The sequence below is a fragment of the Aedes albopictus genome, unplaced genomic scaffold, assembly GCF_035046485.1.
Source record: "Aedes albopictus strain Foshan unplaced genomic scaffold, AalbF5 HiC_scaffold_108, whole genome shotgun sequence".
Lineage (NCBI taxonomy): Eukaryota > Metazoa > Arthropoda > Insecta > Diptera > Culicidae > Aedes > Aedes albopictus.
Window position 1 is genome coordinate 26856 of NW_026916460.1, and position 24764 is coordinate 51619.

General features: G+C 41.4%; 1 protein-coding gene across 5 annotated transcripts in view; it reads left to right on the forward strand.

The window, feature by feature from the left end:
- LOC115266109 (ubiquitin carboxyl-terminal hydrolase 32) overlaps nucleotides 1-24764 on the forward strand; it is a gene marked incomplete at its 3' end in the record, with an annotated part of 64644 nt that overhangs the window by 16580 nt on the left and 23300 nt on the right. For 3 of the 5 annotated variants that reach the window (XM_062843212.1, XM_062843210.1, XM_062843209.1), the window contains 2 exon segments: nucleotides 1346-2074; nucleotides 24139-24373. In XM_062843212.1, coding sequence (XP_062699196.1) covers nucleotides 2017-2074; nucleotides 24139-24373 — 293 coding nt within the window. 5 annotated transcript variants of the gene reach the window in all.

A 24764-nucleotide genomic window follows, 5' to 3' on the forward strand; every position in this document is an offset into this window, starting at 1 on the left:
TTCTCCCAGGACTTTGTACATGATTTTCTCTAATAGTCACTCCAGAGGTTCCTCCAGAAATTCCTCCTTGAGCTTATTCTGGGATTCCTCCAGAAGTTCCTTCGGAGATTCCTCTAGGCTAGCCCAACTTGTTGATTGCATTCAGATTTTGAACGAAGTATTCGCAGAAACTCTACAATGCGCAGAAACTAATTCCAACGGCTACGGATACAACTTTCGAACTGTTTATTAATATAAACAGGTTTTTTTTTTTTGTAAAATGATCATCGAACAGTACGACAGCAGCTCACTCCGCAAATTCAATCAATTACGTACGTTGGCGTTGAAACACGAATCTCCTAATTGCAATAGTTTTGCATTTTCCGATCCTGCATTTGCATATGTGATATCCGTGTTCCGCCGATTACATTTCGACGTCACTGGAATCCAAAAATTCGAACAAAACCTTGAAAAGAAATTGTGTACAAACGAATACAATGATTTGGAGAACAAAAAAAAGTTTATTTTTATTTGCTTTTCTATGTTTTCTGTTCACGATATGAAAGTACTGCTGTCAACCAATATCCTTGAAAAGTTCCAATGAGTGCGTTACAGTAACCGGCATTTATTATCCCATCAGCAATATACAACAACAAACTTGACTTGATACCTTCTTTATCACGTTTATTGCTTCGATTTATTGCACACGTTGACTAATCTTTGATTGTCGATGGGACTTTGTATAGGTATTTTGCTTGATTTGATGATTCTCATATTAGAACTCGTACTTGGCCATTTTTATGAGTCACTGATATAGTTAATTGAACTTCCTTCATTGTTTCATTCATTTTTTTTTTTGATTTTGTTTTTTCGTCTTTTAATTTGCTATTTGATAGTTAAATTTATTTCTACATTCTTGATAATTTGTTTTGTATATTCGTTCATTGACAATGTTCTATCTCTTCTGATTTTTTTACACATTTTACTTGTTTTGAGTTGTTTCTGATGTGTTGTTTTATAATTTTAGCTTTAATTTATTTCATTGTTTTATTTAATTTCAATGGCAAAACCTTGCCGTTTTTTTACTCCAGTTTGCAACTGCAGTTTTTTTTTCAATGGAAATCCTGTTACTGAATTGATCCAGGTCATAATCGCAGCCTTCTAGTATGTTATTATCATGATTATTATATTACCCCATACGACTTTTTCGCCCAGGAACCTGATTTATCAACAATTGAAATCTCGCAGCACTGACTCCCGAGTAACAGTAGCAGCAGCAATCCCACTAAGAACGCACGTCCAGCCATCGGAGGCGAAAGAAAAACAAGTTAATTTAAATACCTTTGTGTGTATTAATCCACTGCAGTGTGTACAGCCGAGCAGGTGCGCAACCATTAGAAGAGGTGGCGCGGAAAAGGTGCAAACAGTAGTGAAAACAACAACAACAACAACCAATATGAAGAATCAAAGGTGCATTAATACCTAAACCGAGAATGGAGTACTAGAGTACTAGAGTGCTAAACCACATCAGAAAAGCGAAAACACCGAGAATAGAGAATAGAGCACAACAGCAAAAACAACAACAACCACGACAGTGAACGAATGAACAAGAGAGGGTGTTCGAATGAGGGGAAGCAATAAAGTGGCCAGTGGGTTAATCGAGCGATGCATTGTTGCAGCAGTTAGGAAGAAGGGGCTGCAGCAGAGTATGAAATAAGAAGAAAAAAATAACACGTGAAAGTGCGACGATGACTGACCAAGTGGTGCCGTTTATTGTTGCTATTATTGTTGGTGATAATTCTCGCCATAGCGAAGAGTGCGAGTGAGCGAGTGAGTGAGAAGCCAAGTCAACGGAATTCCCAAATCCTCGAAAGACCCATATACCCCGGGGAGGAACAAGTGCGTCAGTGTGATCAAGTTTCGATGGAGATCTTTTAGCTGTCTGTCCAAGCGAAAGAAGGAGCAAATCTTCGGACGACAGAGAGCCACCTTTGTGGGATTGCATCGATTGCAGCGGCAGAAGGCGAAACAAAAAAAATGGGAGCCAAGGATTCGAAACCGTCCTGTATCAGCTACGAAGATGCAGTCAAACGAGGTATGTATGGGTGGTCGTGTTCTTGTGGAGTCATGGAATTTTTCGTTCTTCTTCTCCCCGTTTTGGGGGGTGACATCGTTTGTATGGATATACCTACATCAAGTGTGTGGCTTGAAGGCAAGGGTGCAATAAAATGCTTGAGCAGAGGGTCCCAAACTGTTTGCCGTTTGCGACCAACTTCCAATAATTGTAGAGCTCAGGACATTTTTTAAATTTTAGTTTCTAAATCGAGGACGCTTATTTAGTAGCAATGTTATTAGCACTCAATAGTTCATCTGAAATGTTTGAATTTGCAGTAAAATAATAGCATGGAACGAGCTCACTATGGAGCGGCTCATTCAAGCATTTCACCAAATATGTTGATACTTTTGGGAAGTGTAGTTCCCTGCAATTTTTGAAAAGCTGGTATTCAACCTGTTAACGAAAAATCTTCACAGCAAAAAATATGTATCTGAAATCTGTATCAACAATTTTTGAGATAACAAATATAATCTTAACTAGAGTATTATAAACTTGACACACTGCAGTTTATTTCATGAAAGTTTACGGAAGTAATTTTGATCGTTTGGTAGAAACATCTGTATGGTTTTCCAAAAAAAAATCCGTTATAGGGACACGATGCCATTTATAATCCTATGTTCTTAAATTCATCTTATTGAAAAAAAAAGCAATTATGGTAGCGACTGATTCCGTTATTTTTATTATCATAAATATGTACTCAGTTCTAACGAAACAATACGAAAATAAGAAACAAAAGAAGCAGCGCTTCATTACTTCCTTTTAAATGTGGATGAAAATGCAAGCTTTCTGCTGAACAAGTGGAACAGTTTCCATATTATAGTGAATAGTAAATTCACGTTAACCCGTATCCGCCCAGGACAGATATCTCGAAGGCCCAGTGTCCCATTTATAGAACAGTACTTGTGTAGTGAAAATCTTGAAAATTACAAAACATTTTCGCATACTGTCTTCGGAGAAGTTCTTCAGAAGATACAATACTCGTCCGTCATAAGTACGGACTCACTTGAAAAAGTATTGCAAAACTCGGTTGAATTTCATCACTCCTAAAAAAGTTTAGCATCAAATCAACTGTTGATAATTTGCAAAGATGCAGTTTTCAGCGGCGAAGTTGTTCAGAAGGCATCTTAAAGACAAACAGTTTGGGTCGCAATTCGGCCGTTAGGTGATACTGGTGCGCATGTAAAAATTAGCATTTTGACCAGCTCTATCTCGCGATCCCTAAAGAAAGAAGTTTCATGTCTTTGTCAAAGTTGTTCAGAAAGTCGTTTGCTTCATAAAGATAAGAAGTTTGGTTCGCAATTTTGTCGCTAGGTGACGGTAGTGAGCATTCATGTGTGATACACGTCATGTTCAAGTTATTCAGGTCAAACTTGTTAGATATTACGAATCGTAGCAACCTATAAAATAATATGAACTTGTCATTAGCATGAAAATAAACTAGTCTTTAGTAAATAAATCGTCAATCACTTCAGTCGAACTTCCTTACACCTCCGAATACCCCAATAGGTTGTGGGCCCGAAGCAAACGAAGCGTGGAAGATTCCACAAGCGCCATGGAAGGAAGCAAGGTGTCGATCGTAAAGGTGAACAATTCCAACTACTCTGAAACTAATCGTCAATATGACAGTGCCGGGCCGATTCAAGACACAAGAGACTCTCCGGCAATCCCAGGGTCGGCTAGCTACTGGGTAATCAAGGGGGTTTCGCGATACAAAAACACTACACAGATCCTTCACATTACTCACATAATTTATTAAATGTCCTATTATGTGTCGTGTGCGTGTTGTTCTGTGTATAAATTTTAGTGTAAATTTGTTAAGTGTGGCCTATTTCTAACGTTGGTACCGGTACATACCGCTGCGTTGATGGTGCTGGGTTCGGTGGCCGACACAGCGACTCCAGTCAAGCTGTGCGGCCGGAAAACTCGCCGGATGGCGGGACGAGCGGTGTTGTGGGCCGGTACTCGGCCGACGGACCAGCGGGCGTTGCTGGGGGGGGGGGGGGGGGATCACTGGCGTCTTCCCTCGTGGGCGCAATCGACCGACCGTGGCATGGCCACCTTGGGAAGTCGAGAGGGGAAATCCTCCTTGACGGTTAAGGCGATCTGCCTGAGGATCCGTCCGGAAAAGGACGGTAAAACTCCTTGACGAGTTAGGCGCGGAAGCCTGATGGCTTCGCGGGCCGACCCGTGTGCTGGACGGTGGGACTTAAAGGTCCAAACAAAAGAGGTCCTATTGGACAGGACAACATTTTAAGGAAGAATCTCAAAATTAAGTGCAGGGTATTTAATTTACCTGAACGGTGTTATCCCCAAACATAAAAACCTAGCTCCTGCTAGAAAGAAGGGGGGGGGGGTTCTTCGTTCTTTTTAACCACTGCACTGTTAAAAACCACGTCATATGCACACGGACGCCTGGTACTAAAGTGACCGAATTTAGGCAATGGCCGTTCATCCTAATTTTCTCCCTTTTCTTCATTCTCATTACTGCCTATATCGCTCATTCCACCAGCCATGTTCCAACATTGGTAGCTAACAACAAAATACAGCGGTACGAAACCCTATCACTACTGTGGTACTCTACTGTTTTTACACAAGAAACGTGAAGGGTCCGACACTTACAACATTAAATACAAAACAAAAATCTACAATTTGTAACCAAACGGTTACAACTCGGTGTGGAAATTCAAGGGGAAAATGCTGCTGACTCGAGAGGACATGTGGATGTATGTACATCGAGGATGAAGCCCCGGAGCCCCTGACGGACACCTGGAAGGAAGGTGACCGCAAAGCAAGAGCGACGATTGCGGTGCTGGTGGAGGACCAGCAACACCTCCTGATTCGTGATACGAAGACGGCCAAGGAAGCATGGGAAAACATCCAGAAGCACCACCAGAAGACGTCCGTCTGCTCGACGGTTGCGGTCCTGAAGATAATCTGCTGGAAGAGCTGTTTGTTATGCTACCGTGCGCTGGACTGGACCTGGGTGAATCGCTGATGGTTGCACTGCCCTGCTGAGGAGCCTGCCCGATTCCTTCGATACGCTGACAACAGTCGTTCGCCAAAAACAAAAACTGCACGCAGTGAAGACGCAGTAATGTTCACCCTGATGGTGGTAGGACAAGCGGATTCAGGTGAGTGTGTTGTGGACTCGGGGGCATCTCGACATATGTGCGGCGAGCGAGGATTTTTTGAAGATCTCAACGAAAGCCCCGTAAAATCTGTTAGCCTGGCAGATGGAAAAGATGCGAAGGTGGATGGCGTCGGCTCGGGCGGTTATTGTTGTACCAAGCTTGGAAATCAACTTCCTCTGTACCCAAGCTTGTTGAGAGAGGCGCCGCAGTGACGTTCGATGAGGTAGTGTGCCGGATTCTCGTCGGTTGCCAACTAGCAGCGGCCGCGGTCAAAACCGGTGGACTCTACAAGGTAAGAACAATGAAAGAAGTGACGATGGCTGCGAAGGATCACCACAACGTGGACTGCCAACACATGTGGCATCGCGATCCCAATGCACTCGAAAAGATGGTTAGGAAGAACCTGGCGAATGGGCTGAAGCTATTTTTGGCTGTACGATTGCGAAGTGCGAGAGGGATGCGACTGCTGCCAGAAAGCAAAAATGAGTCGAAAACCGTTTCCGAAATCGGTGGAAAGGAAACCCACTGCTGTGCTGGACCTCGTGCACACCGACGTTTGCGACCCTGTGGAAACCGTGTCAGTGTCAGGGTGCCGATATTGTATGACCATCATCGACGACTACAGTAGGTTTTGCTTGCGTCCTGTACCTGGTACGCAAGAAGGAAGAAGTCCCGGAGAAGATAATGGAGTACGTGGCCATGGTGAAAGCACAATTCGGACGGCCGCCAAAAGTCATCAGAAGCGATCAAGGTGGCGAATACACCGGAAGTGCGCTGAGAAACTTCTACAGTCAAGAAGGTATTCGGGCGCAATTCACCGTAAGTTACTCTCCGCAGCACAATGGCGTCGCCGAGAGAAAGAACCGGTACCTGGTCCAGATGAGCCGGTGCATGCTGTTCGATACCAACCTTCCAGAATGCTACTGGGATGAGGCGGTTAGCACTGCCGTTTATTTTCAGAACATTATGCCTTTGAAGTCGGTTCCAACAACTCCGTTCGAGCACTGGCACGGAAGGAAGCCGGATGTGACGCACCTGAAGGTCTTTGGTAGCGCGGCGTACGTCCATGTCTCCAAGCAGAAGAGGAAGAAGTTTAGCCCGACGTTGACGAAGCTTCGTTTAGTACTCGCCAGACCACAAAGCATACCGCTTCTTGGACCGATCAACTCAACTTGTGATCATCAGTCGTGACGCAAATTTCGTTGAGGAGGAGCGCCTTGAGCAGGACGCTCTCGGCCTGGGTGGGCATCAAGAAGCATAAAATATCGTTTATTTCAAGCTCAGGGGATCAGGGCCTGTCGAAGTCGAGGCTACACCGGTGGTCAATCAAGAACCGTTGGATGATTAGGACTGCGATAATGATCAGGGACTATTCATAAACTACGTAGACTTTTTGGGAAAAGGGGGGGGGGGTGGTCTGCCCATAGTCTACGCTCCATACATATTTCATTTTTTTTTGTATGAACGAAACTCTACGAGTGGGGAGGGAGGTCTGAGATGGTCAAAATTTGATCTACGTGGTTGATGAACAGCTCCTCACCAGGACGATGAAAATTGCAGTTACGACACTGCAAACGATTCGATACTGGATGACGAAGGCGCTGTGTTTCCCCGGAGATCGATCCGTCAAACCAAGGGTATGCCACCAGTGCGCTACCGCGAAACTATTGCTGAGCCACTAAGCTACGAAGAAGCAATGACCAGTCCGGAAAGTGTATTCTGGAAGACAGCGATGGACGAGGAATAGGACAGATCGGTGAAGTACTAGATTTGTAGTAATGAGCTGAGTTTTAGTATGGTGAGAAGGTCAATTCTCCGTTTCTGCAATGAAATGGTGCAAAAAGCGTGGGTATTATGATTCCTAGCCTAATTTGATGCTGTTTGAGCAGAACTTTGGGCAACAGCGATGTTGTTTTCTCCATTTCTTGCAACTTAAACAACATAGTTATCCAAAGTTTTGCTCAAACAGCATCAAATTAGGCAAGGAATCATAATACCCACGCTTTTTGCACCATTTCATTGCAGAAACGGAGAAATCACCATACCAAAATTCAGCTTATTACTACAAATCTAGTACTACACCGAACGTGCCCCATTCCGTTCGCTGATGGAAAACAATACGTGGGAGATCATCGCCTTCGTCCCTGTGGCCAAGCAGGTCACCTTACGTTCGCTGCTAATGGCGGCGACTGAGAGGCGTCAAGCATGTGGACAACAATACTGCCTACTTGTATGGTAAGTTAAATGAAGGGGTCTTCATGAAGCAGCCTCCTTGGTACGAGACCGGCAACATCGCCGGTGTGTGTCGCCTCAAGTGGAGTCTGTATTGGCTCAAACAAGCGACACGGGTCTGGAACAAAACGATCGACGATATGTTTAAATAAGCTGGATTCGTGCAGTCATCAGTCGATGTGTGTCTACTTACGCTGTACTACCGAACGACGATCAGTACCAAAGTCTGGTGTGTGGCTTGCTTTACATTACAGTGAATTCACGATCGGATGTTTCGATCAGCGCTTCAATTTTCGGAAGATCAGTCAGTCAGCCCCGGGTTAGAGACTGGACAGAAGCAAAAAGGGTGCAAAGGTACTTCTACAACACTCGGAATTTCCATCTGAAACAAGGAGCGGCAGATGGCGGCCTGGAAGTTTACTGCGACGCCGACTGAGCCGGTGACACCAGCGACCGGAAATCAACTTCTGGTTTCCTTATCTTTCTCGGCGAAGGAATTGTAAGTTGGACCCCCAGGAAACAATCGTGTGTGGCTCTGTCATCTGGCGAATCAGAGATCATCACTCTGGCAGAGGCATGTCAAGAGGTTCAATGGCTGCGTAAGTTGTTCAAAGTCCTGGCCAAAAGGGCGGATCTTCCGATCCGCATACACGAGGATAACCAAAGCTGTATCCGGTAGGGGGGACACGAGAAGGTGGATCATTCGACACTGATTTTTCATTTGGGCCTAACTGACATTTTCGAGTTCTCTTCATCGATCCTCTCTTTGTGTTATCACAGAATGTTTTTGGTTGAAATACGAAGAAGACGACTACATGTTGCTATAGAAACAAAAAGAATAATAATTTTGTTTGTTTTGATCAAGTTATTAGCGAAAGAGAGAGTCGACAAAGAGAAATCGAGTAAAGTCTGTTAGGCCCTTATGAAAAATCATTGTCGCATTGATCGAAGCACGTTGATACAAAATATTGCTTCATCAAGGACCTGATAAGGAAAAATGTCATTAGTTTGCTGTATTGTCTCACTGAAGCCATGTTGGCAGACATGATGACCAAACCACTAACAAGCGTCAAACTCGGAAAGCTACGTGAAGGTGCAGGAATTGTCGCTATCGATGTCAAAGAGGAGTGTTAGATATTACGAATCGTAGCAACCTATAATATTTATATATCAATATAATAATATGAATAATGATTTGATAATCTATATAAATAAAAATGGAATGGTGTTTGTATGCCACGAATAGGCTCGGGAACGGGTCAACGGATCTACATCATTCTTTCAGTGTTTCATTCGTGCAGGACTCCGACGTGTTCGTACGAATAAATAATTGGGTAAATCGACCGGGAACGCATCAGAAACAAAAAAGTTCGAAAATCCATTTTGCGGGGCATTTTTAAACAGAGCTACATGTCAAAAAACCTAGTAGGCAGGCAGAACGACGTTTGCCGGGACAGCTAGTGATGGATATAATAATAGGGGTACTCACTAAACAGATTATATTGCTGCGTAAGCCATGATTTACTGCTTATTTGAAATGTTTGTTGATTTTGCGAATTAAACAATTTATTTATTTATTTATTTCACTACGCCTCCAGCAAATGTTGCACAGACTGATTCTTAAAAACTATCACAGGTCCTTAATAGCTATTTTAAATGTATTCCTAGACATCCCAAAGTCATACACGTCGAAAACTTCATTGAAGTGTTGGCAGCAGCGGCTGAAAGGATTGTTCTGCCCGTAGAGTGTTCTGCGAAACGGTAGAGCGATGAAACCTCTGTTTCTTAACCGGCGATACGGTGCATGGATGTTAATGTCGGCTAGCAATGATGAGCAGTTAGTCTTACCAGATAAAATGTCGTATATCAGCAACCTTTGGAGCATTACACGGCGACTTGTCAATGGTTGGAGATTAATGAGCTTGCACCTGTCTTCATAAGGAGGCAGCCTCAGAGGGTCATTCCAAGGAAGTTTCCTCAAGGCGTACCTTAGAAACGACCGTTGAACACGTTCGATGCGTTCAGAGTGCGTTGCGTGGTATGGTGACCAAACTTGAGCGGCGTACTCTAGAATACTGCGGACGAGCGTACAGTAGAGGGTCTTCAAGGTATATATATTATTGAACTCTTGCGTGTTGCGTTTTATGAATCCTAATGTGGCAAATGCTTTGGCTGTCGTCGTCGATATGTGCTTAGCAAACGTCAATTTTTTGTCGAAAATTACACCCAAGTCTTTGATCCATTCCACTTGTTCAAGGGGAGAACTATTCAGTGCGTAGTCGAAAGAGATTGGCGATTGTACCCGACTGATACTAATTACTTTGCATTTTTTAACGTTCACATGCATTCCGTTATTGTTACACCATTCGCTGAGGATGTCGATATCATGCTGTAACGCAACGCAGTCCAGCAGAGACGAGACAGGACGAAATATTTTCAAGTCATCTGCATAGAAGAGCTTTCCAGAGCGGAGACGAAGACACAGGTCGTTAATAAACAGCAAAAAAATCAGCGGCCCTAAGTGGCTCCCTTGCGGAACGCCTGAGGGAATGTGGAATCCTATTGAAGAAGCGTTCCCAAACGATACAAATGCCGTTCTGTTTGTGAGGTAGTCCTTTAACCAATTGGTCAGCCAGGCGGGAAATCCGTAGTGTTGAAGTTTCGCAATCGCAAGATTGTGAGGAACTTTATCGAATGCCTTTGCAAAGTCCACATAGATCGAGTCAACTTGTACGCGCATGTCCATGCACGGAAATAGAAAGTTGGAGTAGTACATCAAATTCGTAAGTGTTGACCGATTTTTAACAAACCCGTGCTGGCACTCCGATATGATTGGAAGCGCGGCAGGAATCATGACATCATAAATCAAACGTTCAAATACCTTAGCTAAGCATGGTAGAATCGAAATAGCTCGGTAGATTACCTTGGTGATTGCGACGTTTAATCAGTTTACGTGAATATAATATGAACTTGTCATTAGCATGAAAATAAATAAATCTTAAGTAATCTTTAGTAAAGTCAATCACTTACTTCACAATCAAGTCATTCAGGTCCGATTCATTTCATAATCAAGTTATTCAGGATTAATAAATTTCATATTCAAGTAATTCAGGTCTGTTTCACTTCATAATCAAGTGATTCATGAATGATTCACAACATATCCAAGTGATTCAGATCTGATTCACTTCATATTCAAATAATTAGGGTCTGATTCACTTCATATTCGAGTTATTCAGGTCTGGTTCTCACCATATTCAAGTGATTCAGATCTGATTGACTTTATATTCAAGTGATTCAGATCCGATTCACTTCACAATCAAGTGATTCGAGTCCGACTCATTTCATAATCAAGTGATTCAGGTTTAATTCATTTAATATTCTTCATAATATAATAATATTAAGTGAATCGGACTGGAATCACTTGAATATGAAGTAAGTCGGACCTAAATCACTTGAATATCAAGAAAAGCTGACCAGAATCAATTGAATATGAAATAAATCAGACCTGAATCACTTGATTATGAAGTAAACCGGATCTGAATCACTTGAGTCTACTTCATACTTATGATCACTCCACATTCAAGTGTGCAGATCCGATTCACTTCAGAATCAAGAGATTCAGGCCTGATTCACTTCATATTCAAGTGATTTAGGTATGACTTCCTCCATGATCAAGTGAGTTAGGTCTAATTCAATTCATATTCAAGTCATTCAAGTCTGATTCTCTTCATATTAAATTTATTTGGGCCAAATTTATTTCATACTCAGATGATCTAGGTTTAATTTTCTTCTTTATTAAAATGTTTTTAGATGCATTTAGTCAAAACTACGAAAAATGTAATTACAAATATAGAAATTTGATGCATTGCTTACTTAGTTACTGTGCGTCATATCAATTATCGGCAGTGTTGGGAATACTCACATGCAAAGAGTTATACTCACTTGCTATCTTAAATCAGAAATGATTTTGATCAAAAAATCTTTTTCATCTGTAGGAAATTTCAAAAATTCTTAGTAAATATCTGTGATAAGTTAATGTCTCCAAAATGGAATTGTTTGAAACAGTTTGTTAAAAAAACGGAAAAAAATGTTCATAATGCCATTGTCACGGATAAACAGATGTTATACCTAATATAATTTTCTTGGAATAAAAACAATCAAAACGCAGCTTTGCATCTGAAGATCATCAGAAATCACATGAACGTCGAAAACGATGCGACTGAGGCACTCCAACTAGGGTATTGGTTCCCTTATTAAGCATGTGGCTCCCATTTTCATCCTACGAAAAACAAGGGATTGGAGCGCTGTTTGTTTTGTTTCTTATTTTTGTATTTTTTGTTAGAAGTGAGCACCCGTGTAAACACAAAGAACGGAATCAATCGGTGCCGTAATCGCTTGTTTTCGAATAGGATGAATATGGGAGCGTGAGATTACTGATGGCACACATACCCTAGAAGATTTAATTTATATTCAACTACTAACACGACTGGTGCTCAAAGTCGTGAGGGAGCTGTGAGCACGAGATGAGTATGCTCACCTCGTGCTTACAGCTCTCTCGCGACTTTGTGTACATGTGCGACTCTTACTGGATTCGACAAAATTTTAGATAAAACTACAATGTAAATGTACTTTATACACCGTTTTTCGATAGCTGAACTGAGATAGAAGCAAGTGAGTATAACTCTTGCAAGTGAGTATTCCCAACACTGGTTACCGGAGTCAAACTGGTTTGGGAACACCTGCCTCGCTAAAGTGAGAGGTACGAAGAGAATTAAAGGTTTGCTGACAGCTCAGCTCCCTATGGTTGACGACTCAATCGAGTGTGAGTGTAGCGGCAGTTGCTCCACAGTGCTGTGTGTTGTGAATAATGAATGACGATAGTGGGACAGGTTCAAGACACACACATAGCATATGGGGTAGAAAAACATTGCACAGCGACGGTAATGAGGAATTCCGCTATCAACGATTAATGATTGTGCAGTGTTGGAAGTTTTGATGGTAATAGTATCAATAGATACTGGGGAATAGAAAGATAATTTATGCCTTGAGCATGCCTGTTTTTAATGTCACTTTTATTTGATCAAACATACTACTCCAGTTAGCCTAGTGGTTAAGGCTATGGATCGCCAATCCGGAGACGGCGGGTCGATTCCCGTTCCGGACGGGAACATTTTCTCGACTTCATGGGCATAGAGTATCATTGTACTTGCCTCAAAAAAAATACAAATTGATTTTTTATATGAAACAGTCACGGTTTTTTAAGGGGATCGAAGTAGTCTGTGCGCGCGTGTTGACGTATCAAAAATTTCGGCTGTCAGTTTTTTCGCGTTCGTGATTTTCCACCCCTTTCGTGGATAAATACTAGATACAGCTGAATTAAAATGTTTATTTTTTACATAAATATTCCACCTAAGCCTATTGAAAGACGTTTGCAAAATTCGTCACATGAAACGGCATATAGCTATGGCTTGTTTAACAAAAAAAAAAAACGATTCGATGTCGGTAAATTCAAGCGGTAAGAAGAGGATCCCACCGGTAAACCAGTTGCATATGAAGAAGATCGACTTCCTTCTACCCGGTCTGCTGCGAATTGGTGTCAACGTCAAGCTGCAAGATTTCCAACGCTGATGTTCAAAAATCTTGATTCCTAAGAGGACATTTTCTGGTTGAGACCGGCACTTCCCCCGGCTGAGACGACATGGCCTGTTGAGGAAGAAGATCTCTCCAAATTATAAGAAAATGGAATTTCCGGAAGCAATCAGCAGAAAAAAATGTTCCAGTTTGGTGAGATCTATCCATTATTTATGTATAACTGAATTATTATTGCTTTCAGATCAATTTAGGTAAATGAAAATTGCAATATCCTACTATATTTGTAAATATGCCAAAAATCTGCTTTTTCGCCGAAGAAAGCGTCCATTCCTATCCAAAATCCAACTCCAGATATCTATGAAGTGGGCCAAGTTCTTGGACATATTCTGAGTAGATATCTAATAAACATTTCCTCCCCATTCCCGCTGATCGTAAGGACCTGGCCAGGTGTCGAACAAAGAGATTGTTCAGTGAAAGGTTTGTCAATTCCCAGGCAACTTTTCTGGTGCATTGAACGTTTCTATCGACAGCCACCCCACGATGTGTACGGTCGGCTATGCTATGCTGTGCTATGCTATGCTAACAGTTACGGTTTTTTAAGGGTTCACAAAGCCATAACTGTAAAGGCATGGATATTCAGCATGACCATGCTGAGGGTGACGTGTTCAATTTCTGGTTGACCCAGAAATTTCTCGTAAAGAAATTTCCTTGGCTTTTTTAGACACAGAGTATATTCGTGTTTGCCATACGATAAACACATGCAAAATAATTATTGACTCAGTTAATAGCTGCGGAAGTGCTCGTCACTAACCTGAGAGGTAGTATATATCCCAGTGGGAATGTTACGCCAAGAAGAAGAAGTTGAACTTTATTTACTCTGTCTTTGCTAACTCGAAAACAGAATCAGATAAACCAAACGTGCTGCAATGGGCTGAGTATTTGAGGGGTAAAAGTCGGCCACTGAGGCGTTTGAAATCTGCAATGTTTCTCCTTAAAAGTATCAAAAAAAAAACATGTTATTTTTTATTTTCATGGTTCATTGAATTTGCTTTCAGTTTCTATTCAGTTCCTTGAATAAATTTATTCTTTGTTATAATAAGGAAACCTGATCGTAGACCATGCTAAGAGCGTTCTTGTTCGCTTTTCGAAACTAAAGCAAAAATGATCAATTGGTAGAGGAGATGCTTATAAAACACTACGTTGAGAAGCTGGTTTTGCCTCAGTTGGGACATAGTGTCGAGAAAAAGGAAATGTGTTTTCACTGTTGCTTAAATAAGAATAAACTTAAGAGAGCAATATTTTACTGGAGTACAATGATCCCATCAAAAATCTTGTGAAATTGCTGAGTGATTCAGATATCTTCCATGATATTTCACAATTTCCACACAAAATACGATTTAGCATAATCTGCAAACGTAGGTAAATATAACTTAAATGGTGCAATAAAAAAGCTACGCACGACCGTGGAGCAAACAATCTTGACCGCATTATCAAAATACTAATGTTTGCAAAAAAGGAATGCATCTAATCTAAAACATGTGGGAATCATTTTGTTTGACCCGTTTTATGTATCCAGAGAATACCAGGGGTTATCCGTGGTAATCGACTACCCATCATTTTGGTTATGACTGATCTACCATAAGGTTAAAAAATGACGCTTTCATTTAGATGAAAATTGAGTTCGTCGTTAAAGTAGATCCGGTTTTGTCGGTCTCAATATTTAGAACAAAAATAATCAGCTCAAACAACAATATTTTCGCCATGTCTTTGACCTTCGGCATTCGGTGGTTTCTGTCTGATTGTTTTTATCGATGCTTTTTTTTTGCTTGTTAATTTTCCTAGTCATTGCTGGCTGGCTGCCTGAAACAGTTATTCGAACAATATCGCCGTGTAAACATTGGACACAATTTACGACATTGTAATCTGCAGTGATAACGAAAGCCCCATCGTCGTCGTTGTGGTTGGTGGACAATCAGTGGCAAAGATAAAGAAGCGTGCAGCCCGATTGCACGGGATGATGAAAAATTCGAGATTATACTTTACCTGCTGCTTGCCCATGGACGGTATTGTGTGTATTCCTATGATAGCGTAATAATTGCTGTAGGCAGTGAATGAACTTCAATTGCTTACTGCTTGGCTTAATTCTTTTCAAGTGGTTGTTATTTTTGCTTGATCTCTCAAACATTTCTTTTATTTAACCCTCTAATACCCAACCCCGCCTTTAGACGGGGTATAGTTCGAGCATTTTTGTAATTTTTGTTTCGTGGAAAACCAAAACATTTATATTTTTGGCTGATATTTAGGACAGTTTTGTATATCTCAAAATAGTTTTTGGTGTATTTTAAGGCGTATTTACATTTTTTAAAAATCATTGAAAAATTGATGTTTTAGTCACCTTATAGAAGTAATTGTGTATTTTGTATTGAATCGCTACAAATAACATATTTTTAATTTTTCCCAAATCATTCTATCTTAGTTTTATCCACTTATCCGCGAGCGGTAATGGCGGTGGCGGGCTTGTTCAACCGGTTCGGTTTTTGACGTTTCATGGGGGAAAGTCAAAACAGTTTCATTCTCCTCCTCACCCCTTCACCCACCGTTTGATGGCGCCAACCGATTGCGATCCCCACGAAACGTCAAAATTCGAATCGGTTTTTTATGCCCGCCGCCGCCATTACCGCTCGCGGATAAGTGGATAGTTTAAGGGAATCGAATACACTCTAAAATTGTTTTCCATAAAAATACACGGATAATAAAATTTTCCATGAAAAAAAATAAAAATAAAAATATTTTAACAATAATCATAAAATCTCAAAATGTTTTCATCTCAAAAAATCCGTACCCCAAACAGGCTTCCAGGAAAAATATAAAACTGTGGGGATGTTCAAAAATAAAAATTAGAAAAATCGAAAACTGAAATTCACGAAATCGAGAATTAAAAAGAATCATCTTCCAAAACATGTTTAAATCGATTTTAGATGACGAAAAATGATATTTAGATCAAAATCAAAAATTTGGGTATATTAGAGGGTTAAACTAAGGGGTATAACTAAGATGATCGAGACAGTCAACATTTTGTTTTCACAGAAAATATGCAATAAGCTTTAATTGTTCATAAGCTGCATAAACAGTTTCGATTTTATGATATTTTGATTTGATTTGAAACATTTAATAACTCTCCGTTATTGTTATAGATTTGTCCTTGGATTTGACACTTGAAATCAAAATCCTAAAAACTTTCACTTACCCCGGTAATGCAAAAATGGATAATGTTCTGTAGATCTCATTCGTCGGTGTCAGCTTTTTATTCCAATGAGTGAACATACATCCGATATTCTGATAGTAATGGAACTGCCTAACATACCGTAGGCTCCAAAAATCGCCACATGTTGGATACTGTTCAGGTTCTTCTTCCAAGTCTAACTCGTCAAGGATAGTAGAGAGTCCGTAATGATCTTGTGGTTGTTATGGCTAACAATACTCTGTATAATCACCAAACCCACTGATCGGGTTCTCAGAGTAGTTGAGAGCCTAGGGCAGAGCATCTATTCAATATGTGAATAAAGATTAGTTATGTTATGACAACGAACTGATTCGGTCGCCCTTACTCGTCAAGAAGAAATGTCTTTTTCAACATAATTTACGGAATGCAACAGTGTCGACGAGGTGAAATGTTGGTGGAATTTGCACTATCCTTTTTATTTCGTGTGATGTATTTTTTGTGCAAATTCCCGTTGGCGATAAGCGTGCAAACCCTGTGATGATTTTATGTTATTTTGGCTTGTGTGATGTGAGCTTGTGCTTGATTTTTTTAAAATCGTTGTGCTATGGTGTTTTTCGCTTTTTACACAACTGCCTATTTTTGTAAAGTTTCTTTTTTGTGAAATACTTGTGAATGTGAATGCATTTTTGTGGTTTTCCACGATTTTTTTTGCACGTATTTATGTTTTTGTGTGATGCTGAACATCGTACGTGCTTTGGTGCAACGGCATTTTTTTGTGTTTTTTTGCTCATTTTTTACAGTCAGGAGGTTGAATAAATCAGCAGATATTTTTTCCCTGACGACATTTTTAAGTATTTCACGTTTTAGATGAGTATATATTTTCCATGTATTTATTTAAAATGAATCTTTTTTTTCGCATGGAACATGGATCAGGCCATTTTGAGTCACCTAAGATTCTTTTTGTCCAGTTATATTCCTTTGACTGGATTTTGCCTGCATTCCATATTTGTTTCTCTTTGCTCATGGTGAGCATGAGAGCCTTAGTTTTTATCTCAGCACCATTACTTCAACGTCACCAATCCAATTGTGAGTAACGCACTTTTGACCATCGGCGCCGAAGCTTTTTGAGAGCGTTATATGCTATTTTCACCGGACTTTCATTGTGAGGAAAAGAAGAGAGTAGTTATGCACGGCTACCAAGCATCTCGTAATGGCGAAACAACGGATGGAGGATATATATCGTGATAGCAGTCAGATGTTTCTGCCACCGACTTGAATGACTTGCATCGACAATACAAAACTCGACGACGGACCGTGGAGAACCTGGAGAACCCATCTGCACCTGAGATCTACGCGTGTTTGAATTCAGCGGATGACTAGTTTTGTTTGTATTGTTTTGTCTAATGTTAGGGTAGCTGTACCTGATTAGGACTTTTGAAATTTTTATTTGGCGTGCATTGTAGCTTCGTGTTGTTGTTAATATTTTCTATTGTTGGGTGTATGCCTATTTTACAGATTTTTATTCCTAAAGATTTATTTGCGTACCTTAGCGATTTTAACTCTTAGTCAACTGATGACTTGCGGCAGTATTTACAACGGAGCTTTGCTTCTTTAGAGTGCAGAATAATGCAACATTCAGCTATAAAAGTGTGGAAGGAGTGTGCAGAATATGTGTCAAAAGATAAGCTTTTACAAAATGTAATAATTTAAAAAAAAGCTTTCGATTTGTTTCCATTTTCATTTGTACATTTGTCACTATTTTTTATTGTAAGTAATTTCTTAAAGTTTAACTCAAGGTTCAACTGTACAGTATTCAGTGTTCGAATTCTATTGTTTTTTTTTTATATAAATTGCTGTTACAAATTATAAAACCGTGTTCTTAGAACATTGTAAATCGTCTGTATATGCATAAGGTTTAAATGAAGATATAAGAATTTGTAATCAACTAACTAAAGGGAAAAGGAGTTGTTATGGCTAACAATACTCTGTATAATCACCAAACCCACTGATCGGGTTCTCAGAGTAGTTGAGAGCCTAGGGCAGAGCATCTATTCAATATGTGAATAAAGATTAGTTATGTTATGACAACGAACTGATTCGGTCGCCCTTACTCGTCAAGAAGAAATGTCTTTTTCAACATATTTTACGGAATGCAACAGTGGTCTCAGTACAGTTTTATGCTACCACATTTCTTCAGTACCGAGTCCGGCTGCTGCTTGCAGTGGAGTTAGAATCTGTAGCAGGTCTATAGCAAGTCACTTTTTAGCGGAGTCAAGGTATTCCAACTAAACTTACCTTACTGATCAGGCTAAGGCCGGGGTGGCCTCTGCTTTATACATACAGTATGCGGCAGGAAAAAATGCGAAAGAGTTTTTCAACTTCAAACCTCATTTTCGTCCATTTGACATTAACCAATCTATGTTTCAACGTTCCATGATCTATAATAGGCTAGTTTTCTGAAAAGTTAATTAAAAAAATTCCGATTTTGGTCACTAACCTTTACAGGGCGGCGCCTGAATGGTTAGGCCTACATTATCACATGTTAAACATCAAATATGTTCATTTTTATTTTTCAGTGCTAGAATATAGACATTGACTGATACACTGTCATGAAAAAATAGTCATATATATCCCATATTTAGCGTGTAATAGTGTCTTGAACTTTTCGCATTTTTTCCTGCCGCACCCTGTAGTAGCCGCCTCCATTCCACTCGGTCCATGGTTGTCTCCAGTTCCGCACTCTGCGTAGGGTCCGCAGATCGTCCTCCACTTGGTCGACCCACCTAGCTCGCTGCGCTCCACGTCTTCTTGTACCGGTCGGATGGCTCTCGAGAACCATTTTAGTCGGGTTGCTATCCGACATCCTGATGACGTGACCCGCCCACCGTAGCCTTCCGATTTTCACGGTATGGACGATGGTTGGTTCTCTTAGCAGCTGATACAGCTCGTGGTTCATTCGCCTTCTCCAAGTCCTGTCTTCCATCTGTACTCCGCCGTAGATGGTACGCAACACCTTTCGTTCGAAAACTGCCGGTCCTCTGCACGTAGGGTCGATGTTTCGTGCCCATAGAGGACGACCGGTCTAATCAGCGTTTTGTAGATGGTTAACTTCGTGTTACGGCGAACTTTATTCGATCGTAGAGTTCTGCGGAGTCCAAAGTAAGAAAGATTTCCTGCCACAATGCACCTCTAAATTTCTCTGCTGGTTCGTTTTCGGCGGTCATAAGTGAGCCCAAGTACACGAATTCTTCAACCGCCTCGATTTCATCACCGTCGATATAAATTCGGGGTGGCGGGCGCGGTGATTCCTCCCTGGAGCCCTTTGCCATCATATACTTTGTCTTAGACACATTAATGACTAATCCTATTCGCCTGGCTTCACTCTTTAGTCGGATGTACGTTTCCGCCATCGTCTCAAATTTTCAAGCAATAATATTAATATCATCAGCGAAACCAAGCAGCTGAACGGACTTCGTGAAAATCGTTCCACTCGTGTTTATCCCCGCTCTCCTAATTACACCTTCTAACGCAATGTTGAACAGCAAGCACGAAAGACCATCATCTTGCCGTAACCCTCTGCGAGATTCGAAGGGACTCGAGAGTGTCCCTGATACTCGAACTACGCACATCATTCGATCCATCGTCGCCTTGATCAACCGTATCAGTTTATCCGGGAATCCGTATTCGTGCATAATCTGCCATAACTGTTCTCGATCGATTGTATCATACGCCGATTTGAAATCAATGAACAAGTGATGTGTGGGCACGTTGTCCTCTCTCTCTCCTCTTTTTGGCGTAACGTCCTCACTGGGACAAAACCTGCTTCTCAGCTTAGTGTTCTATGAGCACTTCCACAGTTTTTAACTGAGAGCTTCCTCTGCCAATGACCATTTTGCATGTGTATATCGTGTGGAAGGCACGAATACACTCTATGCCCATGGAAGTCAAGGTAATTTCCTTCACGAAAAGATCCTGGACCGACCGGGAATCGAACCCGTCACCCTCAGCATGGTCATGCTGAATACCCGTGCGTTTACCGCCTCGGCTATATGGGCCGTTGTATTTGCGGCATTTCTGCAACACCTGGTATTCCAACTAAAACTACTTTCAATTCTCGGATCGTGGCTGGTGTTCTCCATTCTTTGTCAAGCTCGTCAGATCACGCTCCACCTTGTCCGTCCACGCCTTCTTGCACTAAGCCGGATCGGTAGTGAACACCAACTTTGTAGGATTGTTTTCTTGCAATATTTCCTGCCCATCGTATCCTTCCGGCTTTGGTCACGTTGTGGTTGCTGGGTTCGCCGTAGAGTACAGCGAGCTTGTTGTTTATTCTTCTCCCCCACACACCGTTCTCCTGCACACTCGCTCGAAAACTCAGAGTGCTTGCAGGTTTTCCTCGAACATGGTCCATGTCTCGTATCCGTAGAGGATCTCCAATCTTAACTATTAACATTGTGTACATGATGCATTTGGCGCGGGGATGAATCTTCTTAGACCGCAGCTTCTTCTGGAGCCCGTAGTAGGTCCGACTTCCATTGATAACACCGTGTTGTTAACACGCCTGGATTGATTTTGTGAAATTCATGCAATGACTGTTGAGCCCGGCTAATAGCATTACACTTTTCAGAGCAATGTTGAAAAGTAGCCATGAGAGTCCGTCACCTTGTCGCAGTCCTGGAGAGTTCATCCGAAACTCTTATGCAGTTTTGTACACCGTCCATCGCTGCTTTAATCAGTCTAGTCAGCTTCGCAGGAAAGCCGTTTTCGTCCATGATTTTCCATAGCTCTGCGCGGTCGATACTGTCGTATGCCGCTTTGAAGTCGATGAATAGGTGTTGCGCTGGGACCTGGTTTTCACGGCATTTCTGGAGAATTTGAGATAGCACTTAGTACATAGGAGGCATTCAAAATGGTGATCGCTTGGAAGTTCCCACATTCCAAATGGTCGCCTTTCTTGTGAATGGGGCAGATTACCCCTTCCTTCCATTTCTTCGATAGTTGTTCGGTTTCCCAATTCCTGCCTGTCAACCAGATAGGTGGGCGTGAGAAACTTTTCTGGGCCTATCTTGATTAATTCAGCCGTGATACCATCCTTGCCAACTGATTTGTTGGTTTTGAGCTGGTGAATGGTATGCTTGACTTCCCTTAGCGTGGAGTTGGATCTGATAATAAACAATATGAATTCAAAATCATGAATAAAATATCCTGTTTGGTAAAAACAATGCTCAAAAACGACACGAATGCACCTTTGGTGTAAAGTCTTGCTAATTTAAGCAAATAAATAAATAAATCATGTTCAAAAATGTTGTAATATATTGCTGGAAATTACGCAATGCAGTAAAAATTACTGCGGGTTCCTAAATCAATAATTTTTATTTATTTTTCTTGTATTACAGGCAAAATAATTAGTTTTTGTCATGTATTTAAACCACCTTTCCCACTATTGCCCACGAGGGTTTCCACCCCCAAGTGGTAGTAAAAAGTCTAATCTTTCGACTGAGCCATCTGCGCCATTTTGCGCCGGAAATAGTTACTTAAGGTGAAAGTGCACCTTAAAATATGATAAATTTGCCTATAACTTTTTTGTTTTGAGATATAATGACTTGACATCTTTGGAAGTAATGTGTAATTCGACGTCCTGAAAAAGTTTGTAGAAGGTCACAAAACTGTAGGATTTTATCTGGTGAAGCTACACTGAAAAAACTAGTTTTAGGGGTATTTCGCAAAAAACGCTCCATATCTCGAAAACCGGTGGAGCTTTAACATGTTCTATGATTTTTGTTCTCCTATTATGGGCTACAACTTTGGGGCTGTTCATTAATTACGTAAGGGAATTTTTGCGATTTTTCGACACCCCCTCCCCCTTTTGTAAGATTTTTTGTATGGAAAGCCAAATATTTTTGTAAGGCGCGTAAGATTTCTCAAACCCCCCCTCCCCCTATAAACCCTTACGTAATTAATGGACAGCCCCTTTGCAGAAGACGTCAAACCTCTAAAAAAATATTTAGAAAAAATATTTTTTTTTATGTTACTTCTAAGGGGATTAATCATTTATTACTTTTTATCAAAAGACGCCTTTTAACATGCAGAAAAATTTTGTAAAACACGCCAAACCTCTATATCCAACCTAAAAAAAGTTATTTAATTTTGATCGTAAAATCATCGATTTCGAACATTGTGCGGTGGTAATAGCGAGAGACTTTAATGCCTGTGTCGTGGAATGGGGAAGCCGCTTCATAAACCGGCGGGGTTAGATCCTGCTAGAGACAGTGGCCGTATTAGATGTCGACTTGGCTAATGTCGGTACCAAGAGTACCTTTAGTCGAAACGGTGCGGAGTCGATTACTGACGTGACCTTTTGTAGTCCTTGCCTAACAAGTAGTTCAAACCTGAGACGAGACTCGCGAAGACGGTCTTCTTTTTCTCCACTTTTTTATTTTTTTCTTCTTCCTGTCTGTGTTGACATTATGTTTTGCGCTGGTGGTTCAAACACGTACGTGACCGCATCACCTCACATGCAGTGTGACTGAATCCCATTCACGCACAAAATCATGTTGATGTGAAATTTTGCATCGCCAACAATCGCCAAGCAAAGTAATCATTGGAATATTTTGTTTTCAATTTATTTTTGATAGTACAGGAGAAGAAAATGCTGCTCGGAGTGAATTTTGGCTTCAGAATTTCAGTGTTGCGAATACTCACTTGCGAAAAGTTATACTCACTTGCTTCTAACTCAGTCCAGAAGCATGCTATCAAAAAATGATATTTGAAGGACTTTTAGATTGTAGTTTAATCTAAAAGTTTGCCGAATAAAGTAAAGGTCGCAGACGCATACCAAAACCGTGAGAGAGCTGTGAGCACAAGGTGAGTATTAATTACACGAATTTTACTCACCTCGTACTCACAGCTCTCTCACAACTTTGGTATGCGTTTGCGACCTTTACTTTATTTGGCAAACTTTTAGATTAAACTACAATTTGAAAGCCCTTCAAACATCATTTTTTGATAGCGTGCTTGTGAACTGAGATAGAAGCAAGTGAGTATCGCTCTTGCAAGTGAGTATTCTCAACACTGCAGAATTTATCTCGGATAGCAATACTTTACTCGTTTTAGGTAACGTAATCAAACGGGCTACAACTGACAGCTCAGTTGGGCTGCACTTGACGTTGCTTTTTTTCCTCATCGCGAGTCTCGTCTCAGGTTCAAACCGGACCGGACAGTAGACGATAGCTACACTCACAGCGATCACCTAACGGTTCGCTACAGTATCGACTACAACAACAGCAGGCAGCGGGTAGAGGAAGAGGCGGCTAGGCCAAAGTACAAATTAAGTCGTAGTACCCAGCCTCAGACTGGGTACCAGCTCTAGTACTACATTTGGTCCCCGGTATCCAAGGTTGACATTTGACTGAATACCTCATTAATTGACGTAGGTATGATTATTTCGCTCGGTCTCAGCAGTAGTTGTTCGATCATGGATTAATGCGAGATTACTAATAATTCCCAGAAAATCCATATCACCCTTCTTCTGTCAATTGTGCCATCATTATTGAGCTGCTATCGGCTGGATCCAATAAATCGTTGCCTTCACCTAATTATGGTTTTAACCATAAACATACATTCCCAATTTCTCCAACCTCAATGATAGAACTAAAGCCGACATTGCGATAAGAACACCGGTGATAAAACTGCGCACACATGTTAGCTTTGTAGACGGTAAACACGTACCATACCTGTTCGGGCGTACCGCCCAAGCACTGATAACGTCGGACAACGAAACAACAACAACGCTGCCAATAATAATGCTACCTTTTAACATTGTCTATCATTGATTTTTCTTTCTGCCTTTCTTTCTTTTTTTACAGTTACGGATCCGGAGCTGCGAAGGATCAAGGATGCCTTCAAGCGATCGGCCGGCACGACCGGTACGGTTCTCAGCAAGAGCGCCTTCGTGCAGGACGTGCTCGGCGATGGCGTTCCGCCGATGGTGGCCGATTGGCTTTACTCGGCCTGCGGCGGAACGCCCAAAGGAATCACCTTCAAGGAGCTGCTGTGTGGGCTGGTGCTGCTCACCAAGGGCACCCAGGATGAGAAAATCAGGTACGGTTGAGCTTTGGTTTAGTTTGCAGTTCTTACTTGATAGGGTATGTAATCGTGATGGTCAAGGCAAGAGATGTAACTAGCAATCTCCAGAGATGTTGGAGGGGATCATCGAGGAGCTCTTTCTGCGACATGATCCTACCTAGTCCTCGGCCTCCTTTCGTAAGACCGCTGGGGACTAGGACTGACGATTAGGAGAGGGTCATCGATGAAGAACTTGTGGGGATTGCAAAATCACTTAGCGTAGGTAAGGCCTCAGGTCAGCTTTCCGAACCTGGCCTCAAAAGTAGCTATTGCAGAGGCTTCCAGGATGTTCAGGTTTGCTATGCAGAATTGCCTGAACGAGGAAGTTTTCCCAGAGGTTTGGAAGCGGCATAGACTGGTACTATTG